The sequence below is a fragment of the Scyliorhinus canicula genome, chromosome 6 (assembly GCF_902713615.1).
Source record: "Scyliorhinus canicula chromosome 6, sScyCan1.1, whole genome shotgun sequence".
Taxonomy (NCBI): Eukaryota; Metazoa; Chordata; class Chondrichthyes; order Carcharhiniformes; family Scyliorhinidae; genus Scyliorhinus; species Scyliorhinus canicula.
Window position 1 is genome coordinate 65056881 of NC_052151.1, and position 24088 is coordinate 65080968.

Genomic DNA, 24088 nt, shown 5'->3' on the forward strand with positions numbered 1-24088 from the left:
ATCTTTCCAAATGCAGGACAGTGTTACTTTAAGTGGGAGTGTCCACAGCTTGTACACATCATAACGTTGGTGCAGTCATGCATAGATTCTTGTGCGCATGCGCAAATCAGTCAACCTCCGGTTCGCGTCCTTTATCAAAGTGCGCATGTGTGAATTGGCGCAGAATTTCGAATGTCCGTTTCATGTTTTTTTTCTTACCCAGGGCTGTGCGAAATGGCTACCTGCTGCAGCGCGATTTGTTTTAAACTGTGCCACAGAGGCAATAGCGCCGACCACGTTGCTGAAGTTCACGCCTTTTTCACGGGATCTGAATTCAACATTATTTATTGATGACTTGATCACTTGCTTTGCAGAGGTTGATGGCTTCTTACAACACCAGGTTAAAGTCCAACAGGTTTTATACAAATCACTAGCTTTCAGAGCATAGCACCTTCCTCCGGTGAATGAAGAGGTGGGTTCCAGAAACATATATATATATATATATAGACAAAGTCAATGATGCAAGACAATACTTTGAATGCGGGTATTTGCAGGTAATTAAGTCTTTACAGGTCCTGACGGAGCAACTGGAGATGACATCAATAGGTTCCATCGCACCATCAGACTCACCATGGACTATTCTCCAGAATCGGTTGCATTCTTGGACACACTCATCTCCATCAAGGACGGTCATCTCAGCACTTCGCTTTACCGCAAGGATAACCTCACAATGCTCCAATTCTCCAGCTTCCACCGGAAACATATTAAAGAAGCCATCCCGTTTGGATAAGCACTCCGCATACACAGGATCTGCTCAGACGAGCATAAGACACCTATAGACGCTGAAAGATGCCCTCGTACAAACGGGATATGGCGCTCGACTCATCGATCGACAGTTCCAATGCGCCACAGCAAAAAAATGCACCAACCTCCTCAGAAGACAAACACAGGACATAACCGACAGAGTACCCTTCGTCGTCCAGTACTTCCCCGGAGCGGAGAAACTACGACATCTTCTTCGCAGCCTTCAACACGTCATCGATGAAGATGAACATCTTGCCAAGGTCACCCCCCACTACTTGCCTTAAAACAACCGCGCAACCTCAAACAAACCATTGATTGCAGCAAACTACCCAGCCTTCAGAACAGCTACCACAACACCTCACAACCCTGCCATGGCAATCTCTGCAAGACGTGCCAGATCATCGGCATGGGTACCACCATTACATGTGAGAACACCAGCCACCAGGTACGGGGTACATACTCGTGTGACTCCGCCAGCATTGTCTACCTCATACGCTGCAGGAAAGGATGTCCCAGAGCGAGGTTGGCGAGACAATGCAAACGTTGCGACAATGGATGAGCGGACATCCCGTGACAATCGCCAGGCAGGAATGTTCCCTTCCAGTCAGGGAACACATCAGCAGTCAAGGGCATTCAGCCTCTGATCTTCGGGTAAGCGTTCTCCAAGGCGGCCTTCAGGACGCGCGACAACGCAGAATCGCCAAGCAGAAACTTATAGTCAAGTTCCGCACACGAGTACGGCCTCAACCGGGACCTTGGATTCATGTCGCATTACATTCACCCCCCCCCCCACCATCTGGCCTGGGCTTGAGACAATTCACACCTCTTTAACCTGTGTTTATCCCTCTCTCCAGTTGCTCCCAATTGAACCTACCTCTTCATTCATCTGAGGAAGGAGCAGTGTTCCAAAAGCTAGTAATTCAAATCAAGCCTGTTGGACTTTAACCTGGTGTTGTAAGACTTCTTACTGTGCTCACCACAGTCCAATATCGGCATCTCCACATCTTGTCCAAATAGACAACGTCGACTCATTTAGCACATATACCAACATGCAGTGAAGAAAATAAAGCTACCTACACTTCTATAAACCCCCTACCCTCAGTACAAGACCAGTCCTCAGTCCCATTTCTCACTTCTGCCCCAGTCCTTCTGCTTTCACAAACACCTCCGCCGCTTCCACCATCTCAAAATAAAAGTCTTTTGATTTGTAGGTCACCCTCAACTTAGCTGGGTACACTATGCCGCACTGCACCCTGCTGTTATACAGTGCCGTCTTCACTCGGCCGAAGGCTGCCCGCTTCCTCGCCAACTCCACAGTAAAGTGCTGGTATATACATATACCAGCTCCAGCCCACTGCACTTCCCGCTTCTGCTTTGCCCAACACAGGACCTTCTCCTTCATGCGGTACCTATGGAAACAATTAGTCACTGCTCTTGGCGGCTCATTCACCTTTGGTATAGGTCTCGACATCCTATGAGCTCGATCCAGTTCGTACCGAGAGGGATCTTCCTCCTCCCCCAACAGCTCCGCCAACATCTTGGCTAAATACTCCATCGGCTTCTGGCCCCTCCACCCCTTCGGGCAGACCCACGATCCTCAGATTTTGCCACCCAGATCTGTTTTCCAAGTCCTCCATTTTGGCTCGCAGACCCTTGTTGGCCTCCACCACCCTCCGCAGCTCCTTCCCCATCGAGATGAGTTGATCACTGTGTTGTGACAATGTATCTTCCACTTCCTTCAATGTCTCACCCTTGCTCCCGCAGCACCTCGTCCGATGCTCCCGATACCTCCGCCCTCACCAGGGCAATCGCCTCCTCCACCAGCACCTTCAATACCGCCACCATCTCCTTCCTCATCACCTCCATGTGTTTGGTGAACTGTTTTTCAAGTTCCACAACCATCACTTCGGTCATCGTTTCTGCCGTGAGCAGTGCGGTCTCACCCGGCGACCCATCCTCCGCCTTTCTTCCAGTTCCTGAGCCGACCCTTCCACTTAAAGGCGAACCATCACTCGCCCCCTTCTTCAGGGCAGCTTTCCTTTGGGTTCTGGGCATCTTTCTTCCTTACGTCTTCCTGCACTTATTTAACCAGAAATTGCCCCGGGACCGGGCATTAAATTCGAAAAAATAAAGCCTCGAGCAGGAGCCCTCCAATGTGCGACCTCCTCCTACATGCTGCCACCGGAAGTCTAACCTGATGTACTGGGCTGCAAACATGGAGAAGATTAGGTGTTGTGAGGTGGGGGAGAGTGGATCAAGTTGGAAAAGGAGTCCTGCAGGGGTTCTAGTCTGAGAGCTCTGGTGATGTCCCCATTGCTGTTAGCCCCGGGGAAGTACACAGGGAGTCCGATGGTGCAGTCGACGGTCAGGATATGGAATCAGTTAAAGAGGCATTTCAATTTGGATAAAACATCGGTGTTGGTGCCGCTGTGGGAACCACAGGTTTAATCCGGGGGAGCTGGTTGGTGTGTATGGGAAGTGGAGGGAGGCGGGACTGGTCCAGGTTAGGGATATGTTCTCAGAGGGGAAGTTTGTGGGACTGGACGAGCTGCGGGAGAGGCTTGAATTGCTGAGGGGCAGTGAATTTAGGTACTTGCAGGTCCGGGACTTCGCGCAAAAGGAGTGGCAGACATTCCCTCAGTTACCGGAGTACAGACTGTTGGAGCAACTGCTGCTCCCTGATGACTTGGGGAGGGCAGGATTTGGGGAGCAGGGCAAGGTGCAGGTAGTGAGGATAGAGTGGAAGGAGGAGTTAGGGAGGGAGATAGGATGGGGACTCAGGTATGAGTTAATGCGCCGAGTGAACTCAACATCCTCCTGCGTGAGGATGAGCTTGATACAGTTCAAGGTGGTGCATAGAGTACACATGACTCAGGTGAGGATGAGTAGGTTCTTCCAGGGGGTGACCAATGGGTATGAGAAGTGTGGGAATGGGCCGGCGAAACATGCTCACATGTTCTGGGGTTGTGAGAAGCTGGAGAGCTTCTGGTAGGTGTTCGGGACGTTATCCAGGATACTGGGGACTGAGGCCAGGCTGGGCTCCATGGTGGCAATCTTTGGGGGTTCAGAGGAGCTGGAGCTGCTGGAGGGTGAGGGGAACAATGTTGTGACCTTTGCCTCTCTGATCGCCCAGCGAAGGATCCTTTTGCATTGGAGGTCGGCAAGGCCACTGGGAGTGGCAGCCTGGCTGGGGAAACTTGTACGACTTCATCTGGCTGGAGACGATCAAGTTCGAGTTGAGGGGGTCAGAAAAGGGTTTTGAGGCGCAATGACGCCGTTCATTACTTTATTTGAGAAGCTGTTCATCACGGGAGGGGGGAATGGGAGGGGGAGGGTTTAAAATAGAAAACCTGTACAAACTGTTGACTATGTTTTGATGGTCTGTGTTCTGTTGATGTTGTGTATGTTTGGAGAGGCCGATCGCAAGATTTACCGGCCACATCACGTTCTGAGTCGGGCGCTATGCAGCTGTTAGATCTACTTGTAGCAGTAATTTGATGGTCTGTGGTCTGTTGTATGAACCTTCCAAGTTGTTTTCAGACTTGACTCCTTTCCTGACCTTAGTGCACTGTCTTCATCGGTTTCAGATGCAGTAACACCCAGGCAGCGCAAAACCTTATCTGTCCAGCGTTTCTTTTTATTGCACTAATTTATTATTCTCCTAATTTGGTTTATCGTTGTACTGTGTGCACTGGATACGATAGGGCAGTGGTAATGGAACTGTCCCAGAAATCTAGAGTTATAAATTCAGTTTTCACTATCGCAACTTATGAAAGTGATTTACTAAATATGCAACGTGTTACCACCAGCAAATTACTACTGTTGTTAAACACAGTTGGCTCATTCATGATGAAAGCAACACCTGACACCCTTATTGAGGTAGCAACTTTAAACAGATTTGAGAAAAAACTATTTCTCCCAAAGGGTTGTGAATCTGTGGAATTTCCTACCCAGAATGTGGTGGATGCAGGGACAGTGAGTAAATTTGAGGAGGAGTTAGACAGATTTTTAATTGGTAATGGGTTATGGAGAATGGACAGGACAGTGAAGTTGAGACCAGGATGGGATCAGCCATGATCACATTGAAGGTGTTTAAGCTCGGGAGGCTAAATTGCCGACTCCTGTTCCTAACCCATGTGTTATGGGGAGGAGATGCTCTGACTGATTTCACAATCCAGCTCTTGGTCTGCAGCATTGTAGGTATCAGATGAGGAACTTTTCAGCCATGATAGAATGGCGGAGCAGACACGATGGGCCAAATGGCCTAATTTTGCTCCCAAATCTTATGAACTTATGATCTTACCTACAAGTGATTTCAGTGCCACAATCTATAGTTTACATTTTAATGCTTCCTGGACTACTCTAGCAGGCCAATCAAGTTGCCAGGATAACGAGAAAGGGGCAGATAGGACATTAATTTGGCATGCCCTCAGCCTCAGAGCAATTGAAATTTTAAAAGTTAGAAAATAGAAATTGTAGATAAACTTTCCTCTCTAGAGGCTGATCGCAAAATGCTCTGAATGATCCAGGGTGACGGCTCTCTCACAAATACTTGACCACTCCAATCTGCCGTAGTATATACGAATAGGTACCCACATATTGATAAATTTCCTACCTGGTTAGTAAAGCTGGATCGCACTGTGGTTGGAATGCATTCATCAAGATTTGCATCATCAAAGATAATGGCTGGGTTCTTCCCTCCTAGCTCCAGGGAGAGCTTCTTACAGAATGGAGCACTCCTCTCTCGGATGCGCTGAGCAGTCAGCGTGCTCCCAGTGAAGGATATCAGTGGCACATCAGGATGTGAAACAATTGCCTCCCCTGCCCTTGGACCGGTCCCAAACACTATATTCACAACACCAGGTGGAACACCTAGGAGAAAGGCAAGGAATCATTTCTGAACTGCAATCATGTATAGAATCAAATGTCTTACTTTGGAACAGTGCAATGATATGATGCCTGATATTTATACAAGGAAACAAAATCCAAGCCAAGCAATGTTATCAAGATAGGCTTCACGGAAGAAGTAACAATTCCCAACATCATCACGTTCGCCAACATTCAATGAGCTTTTGACAAACATGGAAGGCTGAAAATCAGCGATTCTGACCACAGCAAGAGGTAAAACGAGCCATGATTCAGGAAGGAGCAATTACCTAAACGTTAGCATGAAACACACAAATTGTCCTTCATAGAAAATTTGCAAAAAGAGTTCAAACAAAGACATTCCTTACATATCAGTTAGTATTCCCTACCTGCTTCCTCCAAGAGCTTGCACATCATCCAAGCAGTGACTGACGTCATTTCACTAGGTTTGGCAACCACAGTGTTGCCTGTGGCAATGGCTGGAGCTATCTTCCAGGTCAAGAGGTACAGTGGTAAATTCCAGGGGCTGATGAGGCCAGCTAAAGAGATAGAGTAAGGAATTAGCATTAGTTACTTCACACTATGTGAAAATGTGAAACAGTTTAATGATTGCGATCCATCTCCTCCTAAAATCCAGATATTACTGCTTCCTGCTCTTTTAGTTTCTCAGTAAAGAGATGGGAAGACAGTTTTCTTCCTCGTCTATTATTCCTTCGCATCTCATTTCCCTTCAACCTTTTTTCAATATTTAACAGAGGAAGATAAAATGGGACAGCAGGAGTGCGTGGAAAGGATGCAGATGAGACACTAATGAAAATAAATGTTTGAAAGGAAGCATGCTTATCTAAGTTAACTGAATGATTTGAGGAAATTATTGAGTGAGCAATGCATGGGATTTCAGCAAATGTTTGTAATGTGCCATGTTGAAGACTCTTGCAGAATATTGGGCATGGGGATGGCAACTGGCAACCCCCCCCCCCCCCCCCCCCCAATTGTGTAATGAGGAGTGTTATAGGCTGTAATGGGGGTGCAATGGACTGTGTGACTGGCTGTGCAATGAGCTGCATAATGGATTGTGTGATGGGGTGTAATGAGGGTGTAATGGAGGTGTAATGGGTTGTGTAAAGGGCTGTGTAATGGGGAGTGCAATGGGCTGTCTAGAACAGTCAGAGGGACGAGCACCCTCCAGGTAGCAGGCCTCCTAAGCATAGAGCATGAAACACATAAATTGCAAAAAGTGTTCCAACAAAGACATTCCTTATCCAATAGTTACCATCCCTCAACCTGCTTCATCCAAGAGCTTGCACATCATCCAAGCACTGACTGACATCAGTTCATTATGTTTGGCAACCACAGTGTTGCCTGTGGCAATGGCTGGAGCTACTCTCAGGTAATATCTACACTGAACAGGACGAGCCACTCACTTTCTGAAGTACCCACTCTATTCCCAGCTTGAGATTGGACAAAAATCACAGGATGGCAAGCGGAAACATGGCAAATATAGCCTGAAAACCTACTTGAAGAAGACTGGCATTAGCATCAACAGCCTTTTCATTTTCCTTTACCATTACTTTTACCTTACACTATCTTCACCCCTAACTCTTATAGCCTCTCTCGCTCTCTTCCTTTCTTTATCTCTCTCACTCCCTCTCTTTACTCTAAGACTCCATTCCAAGCATTAATCTCACTTCAAAGGACTGTCATTAGTTATGGGCTCTGTAATAGACTGTGTGATAAATTGTGTAATTAGGGTGTATAGAAGTTTGTGCAATGGGTCATGTAATGAAATGTGTAAGAGTATGTAATGGGCTGCATAGTAGGCTGTCTGATGGGCTGTATGAGGGTTTGTGTAATAGGTTGTGAAATGGATTGTGTAATGTGATGTGTATTTTGCTTGTGTAATGGGAAGTGTAATGGGCTTTGTATTGGGCTGTGACATGAAGTGTCTAAAAGGTCATGTAATGGAGTGTGTAATGGTGTGTGACAAAGTCTGATAAATAGTGCGATGAGCAGGGTGATTGGCTATGTAATGGGCTGTGTAATAGGTTGTGCAATCTGTTGTCTAATAGGCTCTGCGTTGGGTTGTATCATAGGATGTGGAAGAGGTTGCATGATTGGCAGTGTGAAGGATTGTGTGACTAGGAACATCCGGTGCAGCCATGGAGTGAGCGGTCGCACATTTGGTAGCTCCCGCTCAAGGTGAAAATTTTTATGCTTCTTTCCCCATTTGAGGGGTGGAATTTTGGATGGAAAGAGATGTAGGAGTACCACTCCTCTAGTGTGGCTGGTAGATGGATCCTCGAACTAGGAGTGAGTCTAGAAGAAGGGAGCTGTTGGAGCAGGAGAGTCTTCATGGTGCGCCACAGGTTAAGATGGAGGAGGGGCAAAAAGCCTGTCCTGCCCGCCCAATGGTCAACGGAGCAGCTGGTGGCCTTTTTAAATGAGTACAGCCAGCAGAGAAGGGAGGCCTTGGAGAACCTGACCATGGCTCAAAGCAGGGATTGGCCGAGTGAAGCAGAGGCTGGAGTCCCAAGGCCAGGTCATTCAGAAAGTGGAGGAGGCGGTGGAAGCTCACCTCATTGGTGCCCGAGGTGGGGGTGATGCGAGAGACCCAAAAGAGACTGAAGGAGAAGATGGAGAATCTGGAGAACTGCTCCAGAAGGCAGAATTTGCGGATGCCCGAAGGCATCGAAGGTGTAGAGGCCAGCACGTATGTGGCCAAAATGCTGGAGAAGCTGATGGGGAGGGGGGCCTTTTACCGGTCCCTGAGCACACAGAGCGCTGATATGGAGACCACAGGCGGGCGAGCCGCTGAGGGCGCTGGTGGTGCGGTTGCACCGCTTTCTGGATAAAGAGAAGATTCTTCAGTGGGCCAGGCAGACGAGGAGATGCACCTGGGAGGGGAATAAGCTACAGATGCACTAAGACCTGGGTGCAGAACTTGCGAAGTGGAGGGCCACGTTTAATCAGATCAAGGCTGGCCTCTTCAAGAAGGGGGTGATGTTCGGAGTACTGTACCCGGCCCGCCTCTGGGTGACTTTCCAGAATCGAGAATACTATTTTGGTACCCCAGAGAAGGCGATGGGCTTTTTGAGGGACAGTGGACTGGCAGGAGAAGGAGGAGGTGTTTTCTTTTGGTTATTCTTGGAAAACATTTTCTCCTTTGAAATGGTTTGTTGGGGTTGGGTTTGGTGGCGGGTGCTTGGGGAGCATCGAGGGTGAGTGCATCGTTTTTCTGTTTCTCGGGGGAGTGTGGATGTGGGGGTAGGGGAGGGGAATCGGGGGGGCTAGGAAATGTGGAGGCCTTGGAAGGGGGCTGGCGTGCTAGCTGGGTGGGCTAGTTAACGGGAGCACAGAGGGTGAGTGGTCAGGTGGTTGGCACAGGGGAGGGGGGTGGGGTTGTTTTTTGTTTGGGGGAGGAGAGGGTGCTGACAAAGGTCCGGATGATGTGGCGCAGTTGGAAAGGGAGTGATGGTGGCAGACATCCAAGGGTGCGCCTGGAGGGTCACATGACACGGTCTGGGGGCCAGCCTAAAATGGGATATGGCTGCTCGACAGAGGAGGGAGGTGGGGAGTTCCCCCCCCCCCCCCACCAACCCCCAACCAGACTGGTGAGGTGGAATGTGAGAGAGCTCAATGGACGGGTCAAGAGGTCACTTGTGTTCGCGCAGCTGAGGAGCCTGAAGCCGGATGTGGCTTTTCTACAAGAGACGCACTTGGGAGACAGAGGATCAGATAAGGTTGAGGAAAGGATAGGTGGGGCAGATGTTCCATTTGGGACTGGACATGAAGACAAGGGGGGTGGCGGTGCTGGTGAATAAACGGGTGGCATTCGATGTGGAAACAATGTGGCAGATTCGGGGAGGGTGGGGGAGGAGGTTCGTGATGGTTAGTGGGAAGCTGGAAAGGATGCCGGTGGTCCTGGTAAACGTTTATGCCCCAAATTAGGATTATGTGGAGTTTGAGGCTGGTGCTGGGGAAGATTCCTGATCTGGACTCGCACCGGTTGATCATAGGGGTGGGGGGGGGATTTTGACACAGTCATTGAGCCAGGTTTGGATGGGTCGAGTCCGAGCACGGCGAAGGTGTGAGCGGTGGCAAAGAAGCTGAAGGGATTTATGGAAGTTATGGGCGGGAAGGGGGGAGTGAGGAGGGTATGGACCCCTGGAGGTTTGGGAGGCTGAGTGCGAAGGGATTTTCGTATTTTCTGTGGTGGACAAGGCGTTGCTGGCGGGAGTGGTCGAATCGGACTATTCGGTGATTGTGGTCTCGGACCACGCGCCACACTGTGTTGATTTGTGAGTGGACGGGCGGGACTGGATGTTGGCGGATGAGGAGGTGTGCCAGCGGGTGAGGGCCACCATTCGGGAGTACGTGCAGATGAACGACACGGGGGGCGGTCATGGCTGCCACACTGTAGGTGGCACTCAAGGCGGTGGATTAGGGAGAGTTCATCTCGATTCGGGCACATAGGGAGAAGGCGGAATTGGGCAGAGATGGCAAGGTTGGTGGAAGAGATTCTGAGGGTGGACAGGAGGGATTCGAGGGCCACGGAGGCAGGGTTGTTGAGGGAGAGGAAGAGTCTCCAGGTGGAGTTTGGGATGGTGGCCACAGGGAAGACGGTGGGGGAGTTGGGGAGGGCCAGGGGGCAATATGTGAGTATGGGGAGAAGGTGAGTAGGGTGCTGGCCCACCAGCTGAGGAAACAGGAGGCGTCCAGGGAGATTGGTAGAGTGACGGAAGGGACGGGAAAGGTGGTGCTGGACCCGGTGGGGTGAATGGAGGGATGGGGTGTTTGAGGAGTTTTACAGGAGGTTGTATGAGTCGGAACCGGGGGCTGGGGGTCAGTTCCTGGATGGGTTTGAGTTTCCCCAGAGTGGACGAGGTGTTGGTGCAAGGTTTGGGAGCATCTATTGGGTTGAGGGAGTTGATGGAGAGTATGGGGGCAATGCAGGCAGTGACGGCTCTTGGCCGGGATGGGTTCCCAGTGGAGTTTTATGAAAGGTTTGGGGGGTCGTGGGGCCGTTGCTGGTGAGGACAAACAATGAGGCTAGGGAAAGGGGGCAACTCCCCCTACACTATCGCAGGCTCCATCTCCCTGATATTGAAACAAGGTAAAGGTCCGGAGCTTTCTGGATCATACCGTCCAATATTGTTGTTGAATATGGACGCTAAGTTGTTGCTAACGGTGCTGGCTTTGCAATTTGAGGACTGTGTCCCGGGGGTGATAGGTGTGGACAGGGTTTGTGAAAGGGAGACAGTTGTCGGCAGATGTGAGGAGGTTGCTTAACGTGATTATAATGCCCCGGAGTGGCAGGAAGTGCAAGTGGCGATGGACGCGGAATAGGCTTTCGACCTGGTGGAGTGAGAATATTTGTGGGATGTGCTGGGGCACTTCAGGTTCGGGCAAAGGTTTGTAGATTGGGTCCGATTGCTGTACAAAGCACCGGTCGCAAGTGTGCGGACAAACGGGTGAGCTCGGGATATTTTGGGTTGCACTATGGGACAAGGCAGGGGTGCCCACTCTCCCAGTTGCTTTATGCCTTGGCTATAGAGCCGTTGGCAATGGCGCTTAGAGTGTCGAGGGACTGGAGAGGGATTGTGCAGGGGGTGGTCGAGCAAAGGGTTTCGTTGTTCGCGGACAACCTGTTGTTATATATTTGGGACCCATTGGGAGGCATTGGCAGTATTATGAGAATTTTGGAGGTCTTTGGTTGGTTCTCTGGGTACAAGTTGAACTTGGGAAATAGTGAGGTGTTCCCGAATGAGACCAGAAACCATGAGAGGAAGTTGGGGGATCTGCCGTTCAAGCTGGTGGGGGCGAGCTTTCGATACTTGGACATCCAGATTGTAATGTTCTTGTCGGATGGTCTGATTTATATTACAAGAACACATGTAGCTAAAGCTATAAATGATTTATTAACATTAACTGTGGGTAAACTATATACAAAACAACAGATGAATAACAGTAAGATCATGCACAAGCAACCTCTCTCTTCAGCTTCCTCCAGCCAGTCTGAGGGGTCAACTGACTCTAACATTCACTTATATACCAATGAGACACCTTGTGGTTAGTCGGTGAATTACAGCACAACCATGATATCACCAGACAGATGACGTGGGGATGGGCGCAGCTATATCAGTTAAATTTGACTCAGCTGGTGGAGCAGATGAAGGGGAATTTTAAAGGTAAGATGAGCTGCCATTGTCATTGGCGGGATGGGTGCAGACAGCAAAGATGAAAGTGCAGCCAAGGTACATGTTCATAGTTTAGAACCTTCCGGTCTTTGTCCCAAAGCCATTCTTTAAGAAGGTTAATGCGTTGATCTCGAGGTTTGTATGGGCAGCAGAAAACCCAGCGGTTCAAGGGGGCGTTTTTGGAGCGGGTGCGAGGGGTGTTTGGCACTGTCGAATATAATGAATTAATACTGGGCAGCAAGTATCGTTATGGTCAAGAAATGGGTAATGGGGAACGAGTCTGTATGGGGGCAGATGGAGGCAGTTTCTTTTGGGGAATGAGCTTAAGAGCATTGTTGACAGTGCCCCTGCTGTTCTCATCGGCCAGGTACTCTGTCAGCCTACTGGTGGTGCCAGCCATTTGAGACTGAAGGGGATCTCGGTGTGGCCACTGATCTGTGATAATCATAGGTTTGCACCCTTGGGGCTGCAAGACAAGGTGTTGTCGAGGAAGGAGGTAGGGGAGTGGACGGTGTCTGAGGTCTACTAGGAGCTGATGGATTGGGAGGGGTCCCCGATGAGGGTAATTAAACAGAAGTGGGAGGAGGAACTGGGTGCGTGGGGGGAGGGGGGGATCAGAGGCCGGGATGTGGGAGGAGGCTCTGTGGAGGGTGAATGCATCTTTGTCGTGCGCAAGGGGCAGTCTTATTCAGTTTAAAGTAGTGCACGGGGTGCATATGACAGTGGCAAGGATGTGTAGGTTTATTGAAGGAGTGGAGGACAGGTGTGGGCGGTGCACAGGGAGGCCTGCGAACCATGTCCACATGTTTTGGGCATGTCCGAAACGGAAGGGGTTCTGGCAGGGGTTTGCTGACGTAATGTCCGAGGTGTTGAGGATGAAAGTGGTCCCGAGTCCAGAGGTAGCGACATTTGGATCGTCGGACGAGCCGGGAGTCCAGGGGGGTGAGAGAGGCCAATGTCTTGGCCTTTGCCTCCGTGATAGCCCAGAGACGGATTTCGCTTGCCTGAAGGGACTCGGAGCCACCGAAAGCGGGGGTGTGCGTGAGTGACTTGGCGGAATTCCTGAGATTGGAGAGGATCAAGTTCATCCAGAGGGGGTCGGTCAATGGGTTCGCCCAGAGATGGACGCCGTTAATTGACCTCTTTAAGGAGGATTGAGATGTCAGCAGAGGGGGGTGAGGGAGGGTTAAGGGGTTAAAATGGGGAAGGTAGGATGGAAGGAGGGGGTAAGACGGGAGGAGGGGTAAGGTGGAGGGTGGGGTGAGTGGGTGGTGGTTATTGTATAATTTCACTTCTGCTTTCATTTGTTCTGTTTGTTGTTTGTTTATGCAAGTGCCTGAATAATATATTTTTTAAAAGGATTGTGTGACTGGCTTGTCATCCTCTACCCCAATATTTGAATAAGTGGTCCCAGCATGCAATGCTCAGTTACAGTAGTAAAATAGCCATTGAAAGAATTATATAAAATTACACTGAGCATTTGTACAATTGTGTCCCAGGATGGTATTCCAGAGGTTTATTGTCTCCCCTTTCTCCAATTGATTCTTTGCGTGCTACATATCATTCTTGCCCAAGGAGAAAGGCAGGAAGATGCCCCAATCCTAAATCTATTCAAATACCTGTCCAGAATTGCATACATGCAAGTATATAAAATGAAGAATTTTCCCTCATCTTTGTGAGAAAAATCAACCCCCTTTCCCACTCAGCATTTCTTCACAGTGGCCGAGTTGAGATTGGGACTTCAGCACTGTAGGGCAGCACTGTAGTATAGTGGTTAGCATAATTGCTTCACAGCTCCAGAGTTCCAGGTTCAATTCCGGCTGTGCGGAGTCGGCACGTTCTCCCCGTACGTGTGTGGGTTTCCTCCGGGTGCTCCGGTTTCCTCCCACTGCCCAAAGATGTGCAGGTTAGATGGATTGGCCATGCTAAATTGCTCTTGGTGTCCAAAATTACCCTTAGTGTTGGGTGGGGTTACTTTCCAAGAGCCTGGGCAGACTCGATGGGTCAAATGGCCTCCTTCTGCATTGTAAATTCTATGATCACTGTGGGGATAATGGCTGCATACATATTGATTGCCACAAAATGGTGGCTCCGGAGATGGGACACGTTGTGCCAACAGGGCCACCTTTTCCTCAGCTTAATTTTCTTCTCGTACTCCGCGTCTAATGATATGCTCATTCTGTGCTAACCATCATTTGTCCCTCATGTGGTGTTCTTTGTGGTGCTAATTCTAGGATGGTTGGCGTGGTGTTCACACTGACCACAAATAGCTTTTATATTGAAAAAAGCTCTAGATTTATTTACATTACTTAATTATCATTACTTTACATTTACTCCTATATAATAAACAGTTGCAATAAACATACAATCTACACCCATCTGCTACTAATCTCTACACTAATACAATAACTATGATCTGCTCTCACTCACACTATCTTTCCTACAGTCTGTTTGCTAGATTTCTCTTCAACCTCTCACCCACAAGGCTTAGCATCAATGCCTTATATAGTCCTACATCTAGCTCCCTCTGGTGGTTGATTCAAACATATCATTATCATAAACCCTTACAGTTCTGTACATTTATCATAATGTCACACCTCTCACTTCAGACCTGACCTTGGACAGTGAACATTGGCAGGCTGTTGCTCAGATCTGGGTCTGCTTTTGATTCTATGGTTTGAATAAAACAGATTCCCTCTTTGGAGTCATACACCACAAAACGGAATATCATTTGTATTTAACTCCTGACGTAATGCAAAAGCAGAGTTGGGGCTGTTTTAGTGAGAGGGGAGATTTCATTATGAACACTGCTGAGAATTCATCTCTATATATAGCAGTGATTTTCAGGTTATTTTCAGTCATGCCGGACACCGAGCAGCAATTTCTTCATAAGCTCCTGCTCACTACCACATGTTTTGACCTCAGTCAGTACTAGCTTAGGATATGAGTCTCAGTTGTGAAACGTTAGACAAAATGAAAGCAGCAGCAAGCCCCAGCAGTTGCTATAGTCATCCCACCACTAAGACCCGCCAAGGACACCAACATTACTTGATCATTGTTCCCAAAGTTCAGGTCGGCCATGGAGCAATCATTCAGTATGTGATCATTTCAATTGTTAAATTGGCTGGAGGCTACTTGTAGCGTATGCACCCACATTCCCTGGAAAGTAACTATAAACATGAGCAAAACTGAAGCAAAGTAATACCTGTCATCAGAGGCCAACAAACACATAGGAGCTGTAAATCATTCAGCCCCTCAAGCCTGCTCTACCATTCAATTAGATGATAGCTGATTGTCCACCTCAAAGCCATTTTCCTGTGCTATCCTCAAATCCCTTGATGTCATAAGTATTGAGAAAAATATTGATCCCGCATCTACACTAACTGGCCCCTTTTAAATTTTAGAAGTTTTAGTGAGGTCACCTCTCATTCTTCCCACGAGAGAATACAGACCGAGCTCCTCAGCTTCTCCTCTTAGGGTAGTTCCATTCTTGGTGGAATGCAAGACTGTGCTACAGAGAGTAACTCATTCCTTCTGCTGCTCTTGAAGGGTAGTTTCCCTTATAATATTTTTAATACTCTGTGCAGCGAGGTGAAGAAAATTGCTAGCTCTTTGATGATTCTCTATTTACAAAGCCTTTAAGGCTCTATTGAAATATTCTTCTAAATGACAACATTTAATGCAAAGTATGCTTATCTTTATCACCTTCCTCTATAAAATATTCAAGTATATTTTCCCCCCAAAAGTTTTCAATTTTAAATAATGGAATGGAACATTATAAACTTTCAGTATCAACTTCTTGTTGCCTTACCTACTCCCACTGGAGTCCTTGTGGTGAAGTTTGTGCAGCCCATGTGATCCATCTCTGCACATTCTGTTGTGTGATGGAGGATAGTTGAGGCAAAGAAATGGAAATTATAAACTGCTCGAGGTATTTCCATGCTTCTGGCTGCAGTTATTGTTTTTCCTGAAATTAAAAAGGGAAAAATCTGTATTTATGAAACAATTCAATTGGGCCAGTTTATAAAACCATACTCGTATAGTGTGGGCTCCAACAGAAAAACTTTCAGAGAATCCTTATGTTTGCTCCTTAAATCTGTTAAAAAAGACGCAGTGAAAAAGTCCAAAGCTTCTGTGTTCTACTCATACAATATTTTGTTTCAGAGCAGAATGGTTTGCGTCACTAATGGAAATATGGTGTTTGTGCACAGATCTCCACACACGTAAGCAAGATTCAGGTCTAAGTTCTGAGGTGGATTTCCAAGAGGAAACAATACTTATCGGCGGCACAGTAGCACATGGGCGGCATGGTAGCACAATGGGCATCCCAGTGGTTAGGACTGTTGCTTCACAGCACCAGGGTCCCAGGTTCGATTCCCAGCTTGGGTTCTTGTCTGTATGGAGTCTGCACATTCTCCCCATGTCTGCAAGGGTTTCCTCCGCGTCCTCCGGCTTACTCCCACAAGTCCCGAAAAACGTGCTTGTTAGGTGAAGTGGACATTCTGAATTCTCCCTCTGTGTACCTGAACCGGAATGTGGTGACTAGGGGCTTTTCACAGTAATTTCATTGCAGTGTTAATGTAAGCCTACTTGTGACAATAATGAAGATTATTATTACTTCCAGGGAGGGAGAATTCAAGCCTACAGCATCTGTCATCAGCCGCATTCAGCCTCACCATTACCCAAACCCTTCACTGGAGAACCTGGGATAAACAATTGGTCACAGATATATTTGATTAGATTTAGATTTATTGTCATGTATACCGAGGTACAATGAGTATTAGTCGGCACACAATCCAGGCAGATCGCTCCATGCATGGAAACATAGAATATGTTTCTGTGACGTAGAACATATGTTTCTATGACATAGAATATAGATTTATTGATTTATTGAATTTAATTGATTTATTGAATTTAATTTGTCATGTGTATCGAGGTACAGTGAAAAGTATTGTTCGGCGTACAGTCCAAACAGATCGTTCCATACCTGAAAAAACATAAGACGTACATAAATACACAATGTAAATACATAGACACAGCATTGGGTGAAGCATATGGAATGTGTTATTACTCCAGTAGAGAAGATGCATGGAGAGATCATGTCTGGTAACAATGGAGAAGCTGTTTTTGAATCTGTTCGTGCAAGTTCTCAGACTTTTGCATCTCCTGCCCGATGGAAGAGGCTGGAAGAGAGAATAACCCAGGTGGGAGGGATCTTTGATTATGCTGCCCCCTTACCCAAGGCAGCGGTAGGTGTAGACAGAGTCAATGGATGGGCGGCGATAGACCTCCTATGCGGAGTTGATCTTGGTTGGCGGTTGGTTAGTTCAGTTGGCTGGACGGCTGGTCCGTTATGCAAAGCAACGCCAACGGCACGGGTTCAATTCCTGTACCAGCTGAGGTATTCATTGCCCCTCGCCTAAGGTGTGGTGATCCTGAGGTTAATCCCCAGCAATTAGCTCTCAAAAAAAAAGAGCAAGCCATGATCCTCTGGGGCTGTGGTTACATTTACATTAAACTTGGTCATTAAGATGGTAATCAAGGTGGTACATTGCAAGCTGCCTTGCATGGGTTTTCTACCTCATGAAACACAGATGTTCAGCACTTGGCTTACAAAGAAATATAAAGGCTTCACATGACAGCTCTCGCATCCTGCTGTGCAGGCCTGGACTCTCAGGTCTTTCACTGTTAAAGCTATTCGATTCTTCCACTTCTTCATCCATGAAACAGACAGCCAAATGGAGTGAATAAAAGCATTTATAGGAAAAGACAGAAAGTAAGCCAGGTTTTCGGCAGCTCAGGAGGGAGACAAACATAGCCTCTAGTTGAGTGGTACATACCAAGGAACCCCACATTCAGTCTGTGCTATGTTGGTTGATAACGGCCAGAACAGCAATAGGGACATTGTAATTAGCGTGAGTGCTTTTCTGGCTTCAGGAGGGAAACACACTTGACCTTTTTCCTTGTGATGCAGGAAGAATGTGAGGAAGACCTTTTTTACCCAGCGATTGGTGATGACTGGAACGCACAGTCTACGAGGGTGGTAGAAGCAGAGATGCTGAATGATAGTAAAAGAAAATTGGATGGGCACTTGAAGGAAATAAAATCGCAGCACTACGATCCTAGCGAATGGAATGGGATTGGCTAGATTGCTCTGCAGAGAGTCAGCATGCACTCAGTGGGCTGAATGGTTGCCTACTGTAGCAGAATGACTCGATGGGAGCGATCAAACTAAAATAAAACAGAGAGCCGTGCTGGGCAGAATTAGCGGGGTTGTTCCCGACACTCGGTCTTGTTTTGTGCCCCAATTTCTTGGTTACCCACCACTGCTGGGCAGAGTCGCTTCCATAGGTCTTGCTTCAGAAAGATTGCCTGGAGGCAGGAATGTTTCAGATCTTTGACGTGACACTTCTATCTCTGCAATTCCTCCCAGTCTCACCTCAGGACAGTCCCCAAGGCATCGGGAAGATTCTGCCCAGAGAGCCAGCATAGAAACAACAGGCTGAGTGGCCTTTACTCTGTACAGTAACCATTCGATGATTCTACGATTCCCTTTATTGGAAGTAAAATTAAATGAGGTTGCAAATGCTAAGTTCCAATTCTCCGTGTCACACACAGGTGTACATATGCATGACAGGGTGCAGCTGGAGGCTTTGCTGTTGCCAAATGTCTGACAGATTGAACTCCGATAATAAATACAAAATTCATTGTTTGATGACACCAATAAGCAAGTCAAATATTTCCCTAATGCATGGTCCTGCAATCCTTACTGATGGTTAATTCAACGCTAGAAACATTGCACAAAGACAAGAAAATCATAAAGAAAAACAATATTAGAAAAACAGTAACAGTAAAGATCTTCCAGTCCGTCAGTCCCATCCTTTCAAACTATTTCACCATTTGTGAACAGATGTCCACTTTGCATTTTCCTCTTCTATCCATTTCATATTTGAAAATTCCCATTCCTGATCCATCAGCCGGTTTGCAAATTTTCCTATCTCAGCAACCAAGCCTTTTTTTATCTCAATGACCGTTGTCTTTTTTTTTGGCTATGCACCTTGACCTCTAGCTGCCTGTTTGTATCTTTAAATCAAACATTACGGGCTGGATTCTCCATTATTGAGACTATGTCCCCACTCCGGTGTCAAAACGGTGGAGTTTATCACCTGAGAATCCTGGAAAAAAGTGAAACAAATTCATAGCCCTGCAGGGGGTTGGCAGGGACCCGGAGTAAATCTCGCAGCTTTTGTTGCAGATACGGGCCCCCGCACTTCTGGGTCAGAGGCTGCACATGCGCACACTTCATGGCGAACTCGGACGGCGGAGGTAGACCCACAAAGGAGACCCCCCGATGGGCTGCACACCCGATTTCGGCGCGAGGGCGCAGATAATCTAGCCCTACATCTTGTCATTATTATTTCCCAATTCCTTGCCGACTCTCACATCAATTGTTTGTCAGAACCATAAGCAACTATAAGGGGCGGCACAATGGCACAGTGGTTAGCACTGCAGCCTCACAGAGCCAGCAATTCTGGCCTTTGGTGATCGTGTGGAGTTTGCACGTTCTCCCAGTGCCTGCATGAGTTACCTCCGGGTTGCCTCCCAGTCCAAAGATGTGCAGGATAGCCATGCTAAATTGGCCCTTTGTATCCAAGGTTATGTGGGGTTATGGGGATAGGGCAGGGGAGTGGGTCTAGGTAGGATGCTCTTTCAGAGGGTTGGTGCAGACTCAATAGGCTAAATGGCCTCTTTCTGTACTGTAGGATTTCTATGGTTCAATGCTTCTTTGCTCTAAAACAGTCCTCAGGAAACACCTGCTTTATTACATCCATCAAACTAGGACAGGTCAAAAAAGAGGCATTTGCAAATAAGGGGAATAAACCCTGCTCATGCCCCTACCTAGAGGCAACTCCAAACATTATGTAAGTAGAAATACTTAACATAACCACTCAGGCTGCCAGTCCTGAGCACTGCCATCCAGGCCCTGGGACAAACATCAAGACCAGAATTCTTCACTGGGATTCTCTAGTCCCGCCAGCACCATTCCACCTCCTGTGGGTTTCTTAGTGGCGTGGGGTGGCTACAATGGGAATTCCCCCACCCACCCAGGATGTTGATAGTAGGGGTAGTAGGAGTAATAGTGATAGTAATGCCATTGACTGTCAAGTGGAGATGGTTGAATTCTTTACCATTGGAGATGCTCATCGTCTGGCATTTGAATGGCCCGAATGATACTTGCCATTTATCAGCCCAAGCCTGAATATTATCCAGGTTTCACGGCATAGCGACATGGACTGCTTCTGTACCCGATTCGCAAATGGTGCTGAACATTGTGCAATCATCAGTGAACATCCACACTTCGGACTATATGATGAAGCGAAGGTCATTATTGAAGCAGCTGAAGATGGTTGGGCCGAGGACACTACCCTGAGGAACTCCTGCAGCAATGTCCTGGAGCTGAGATAACTGACCTCCAAATGCCACAACCATGTTCCTTTGTCTAGTTCTAACTCGAACCGGTGGAGGGATTTCCCACAGACCCATTCCTATAGACCTCAATTTTGCTCGGGCTCCTTGATGTCATACTAGGTCAAATGTTGCCTTGATGTCAAGGGCAGTCACTCTCAACTCACCTCTTGAAATGAAATGAAATGAAATGAAAATCGCTTATTGTCACGAGTAGGCTTCAATGAAGTTACTGTGAAAAGCCCCTAGTCGCCACATTCCGGCGCCTGTTCGGGGAGGCTGTTACGGGAATTGAACTGTGCTGCTGGCCTGCTTGGTCTGCTTGGTCGCCACATTCCGGCGCCTGTTCGGGGAGGCTGTTACGGGAATTGAACCGTGCTGCTGGCCTGCTTGATCTGCTTTCAAAACCAGCGATTTAGCCCTGAGCTAAACAGCCCCAGTGGGGTCTTCGAGATCAAGGGCGGGATTGTCCGACTCCCTACCAGGTCGGAGAATCGCCAGGGGGCAGCGAGAATCCCGCCCCACCGGCTGCCGAATTCGCCGGTGCCGGAGATTTGGCGGGGCCAGGAATCACGCCACGCCAGTCGGCGGCCTCCCCCCGGTGATTCTCTGGCCTGCGATGGGCCAAGTTCCCGCTTGTTTTTGCCGGGTCCCACCGGCGTAAATCAAGGTAGGTTCCTACCGGCGGGACCCAGCTCCGTGGCCGGCCTCCGGGGTCCTCAGGAGGGCGCGCGGCGATCTGGCCCCGGGGGGGTGCCCCCACGGTGGCCTGGCCTGCGGTTGGGGCCCACCGATCCGCAGGCGGGCCTGTGCTGTGGGAACACTCTATTCCTACGCACCGGCCATGTAAGCCTCTGCAATGGCCGGCGCGAAGGTGAACCCCCCTGCGCATGCGCGGGGATGACGTCAGCAGACGCTGACACACCCGTGCATGCACAGACCCGCGGCGGCCGGCGTAGTACCTTCGGCCCCGGCTGGCACGGCGCCAAAGGCCTTCCCACACCAGCCGGCGGGGCGCTAATCACTCCTGGCCCCCTGAAGGTGCGGAGGGGTCTGCACCTTTGGGGCGGCCCGATGCTGGAGTAGTTCCCGCCACTCCACTGCGCCGTTACTGCCCGCCCCGCCAATTCCCAGAGAATCCCGCCCCAGGTTTCTGTCCAAATGGATCAAGGCTGTAATGAGGTCAGGAGCTGAGTGGCCCTGGCGGATCCCAAACTGAGCGTCAGTGAGCAGATTGTTTCTGAGTAAGTGCTGCATGATTGCACTGTTGACAACCCTTTCCAGCACTTTGCTGATGATCAAGAGTAAACAGATGGGGCGGCAATTTGTCGGGTTAGATTTGCCCTACATTTTGGGGACATTGTCAGGTGCCGGGAACAGCTTGGCTAAGTGTGCAGCTAGTTTTTGGAGCACATGTCTTGAGTACTATTGTTGGAATGTTGTCAACACCCATAGTCTTTGCAGCATCCAGTGCCTTCCGCCATTCCTTGATATCACGTACAGTGAATTGAATTGGTTGAAGACGGACATACGTGATGCTGGGGAGGATCATCCACTGGGCACTTCTGGCTGAAGATGGTTTCAAATGTCTCAGCCTTATCTGGTGCAAAAATGTGCTGGGTTCCCCCATCATTGAGGATGGGGAAATTTGTGACGACTTCTCCTCCAGTTATTGTTTAATTGTCCGCCACCATTCATTACTGAATGTGGCAGGACTTAGTTCTGATCCATAAGTTGTGAGGCCACCTAGTTCTGTATATCACTTACTGTTTTTTCTATTTGACATGCAAGTAGTCCTATGTTGTAGCTTCAGTAGGTTGTCACCTTATTTTAGATATTCCTGGTCCTGCTCCTGGCATGTCCTCCTGCATTCTTCATTGAACCAGGATTGATCTACACTGGAGTGCTGCTTGGGCTGCAATAGTGCATTGCAGAATGTTCTGGCCTTGGAAAGGATCCAGAGGAGGTTCACAAGAATGATCCCTGGAATGAAGAGCTTGTCACATGAGGAATGGTTGAGGACTCTTGGTCTATACTCGTTGGAAGGATGGGGGAGATCTTATTGAAACTTACAGGATACTGAGAGATCTAGAAAGAGTGGAGGTGGAGAGGATGTTTCCACGAGTATGGAAAAACTAGAACCCAAAGCCATAGCTCCAGACTGAAGGGCGATCCTTTAGAATGGAGATGAGGAGGAATTTCTTCAGCCAAAGGGTGATGAATCTGTGGAACTCTTTGACGCAGAAGGCTGTGGAGGCCAAATCACTGAGTGTGTTTAAGACATCCAGGACCTGTGAGGCATTGCAATTGGAAAAGGGGGGTGACCAAACGGCACATCCCTAAGTAGGTTTTAAACCTATGTAGGCAGGCTTACCCAGGATCGACCGCCCTCCCGGAATCTAACAACCTCCCCAGGGAGGCTGTAGCCGGGCGCTATTCAGTATTGGTCCACCCAGAACAGCACCTGGGAGGTCTACCGATCCATCAGAGGACCCAGGGTGGTCAGGGAACGGACAGGGTGGCTCACTGGCCCTCCCCCTTTTGACTGCCCAGTGCCAGAGTTTGGGACATCTGCATCTGCTCAGGGCTGAGAAGGAACCTGCAGTGGGAGGGGGAGGATCCAGTGGTTGTGGTCCATACAGGTATAAAAGGTAGAACTAGGAAAGAGATTTTGCTTGGAGAGTATGAGGAGCTAGGCACTAAATTGAAAATCAGACCCGCAAAGGTTATAATCTCTGGATTATTATCTGAACCAGATACAAATTGGTAAATAAAATTAGAGTGAATATGTGGCTCAAAGGCTGGTGTAGTTTGTCGGGCACTGACATCAGTCCTGGGCAAGTGGGGGCTGTACCATTGGGACAGTCTACACCTGAATCATGCTGGGACCAGTGTTCGTGTGTACCGTGTAAGGGACGTAGAGAGGGTATTAAACAAAATAGTGGAGGCAAGGCATCAAATACCAAAAGATATACAGTGCGGGATTCTCCGGTCCACCAGCCACGTTTTCCTGCACGGCACGCCCCCGGCAGCAGTGGGATTCTCTGTTCCTGCAGCCGCCCAAAGAGGTTTCCCATTGTGGCCACCCTCACCGTCGGGAAACCCACCGGCGTGGGTGCACTGCCGGCGGACCAGAGGGTCCCACTGATGGAGAATTCCACTGGTGGTATATCCAAAAGCAGAGATGAGGGAAGAGAGGAAAATAATAACATGGGAAATCAAGGTCAGAGAATGACAGATGGGTCAGAGAGAAAAAACCTAACAATGCACAAAGAATCAAGACTAGACGTTACAAAGATAGAAAAAAGACTAAACTAAAGGGTCTGTATCTAAATGTATGTAGCATTAATTTTTAAAATAAATTTAGAGTACTCAATTATTTTTTTCCAATTAAGGGGCAATTTAGCGTGGCCAATCCACCTAACCTGTATGGTAGCACAGCAGTTAGCACTATTGCTTCACAGCACCAGGGTCCCAGGTTCGATTCCCAGCTTGGGTCACTGTCCGTGCACGTTCCCCCCAGGTCTGCATGGGCTTCCTCCGGTTGTTCTGATTTCCTCCCACAAGTCCCGAAAGGCACGCTTATTAGGTGAATTGGACATTCTGAATTCTCCCTTAATGTACCCAAACAGGCGCTGGAGTGCGATGACTGGGGTGATTTTCACTGTACCTTTATTGCAGTGATAATGTAAGCCTACTTGTGACAATAATAAAGATTATAATAAAGATTATCTTTGGGTTGTGGGGGTGAAACCCATGCAGACAAGGGGAGAATG

General features: G+C 48.4%; 1 protein-coding gene across 2 annotated transcripts in view; it reads right to left on the bottom strand.

Annotated features, from left to right (window-relative positions):
* The window catches only part of aldh8a1 (aldehyde dehydrogenase 8 family, member A1), a 97237-nt gene that overhangs the window by 13142 nt on the left and 60007 nt on the right, over window positions 1–24088 (bottom strand). For both annotated transcript variants that reach the window (XM_038799396.1, XM_038799397.1), the window contains exons 3-5: window positions 15658–15813; window positions 6039–6188; window positions 5399–5655 (exon numbers count right to left, since the gene is read on the bottom strand). In XM_038799396.1, the coding sequence (XP_038655324.1) occupies window positions 5399–5655; window positions 6039–6188; window positions 15658–15813 (563 nt within the window). The remainder of the gene's footprint in view (window positions 1–5398; window positions 5656–6038; window positions 6189–15657; window positions 15814–24088) is intronic.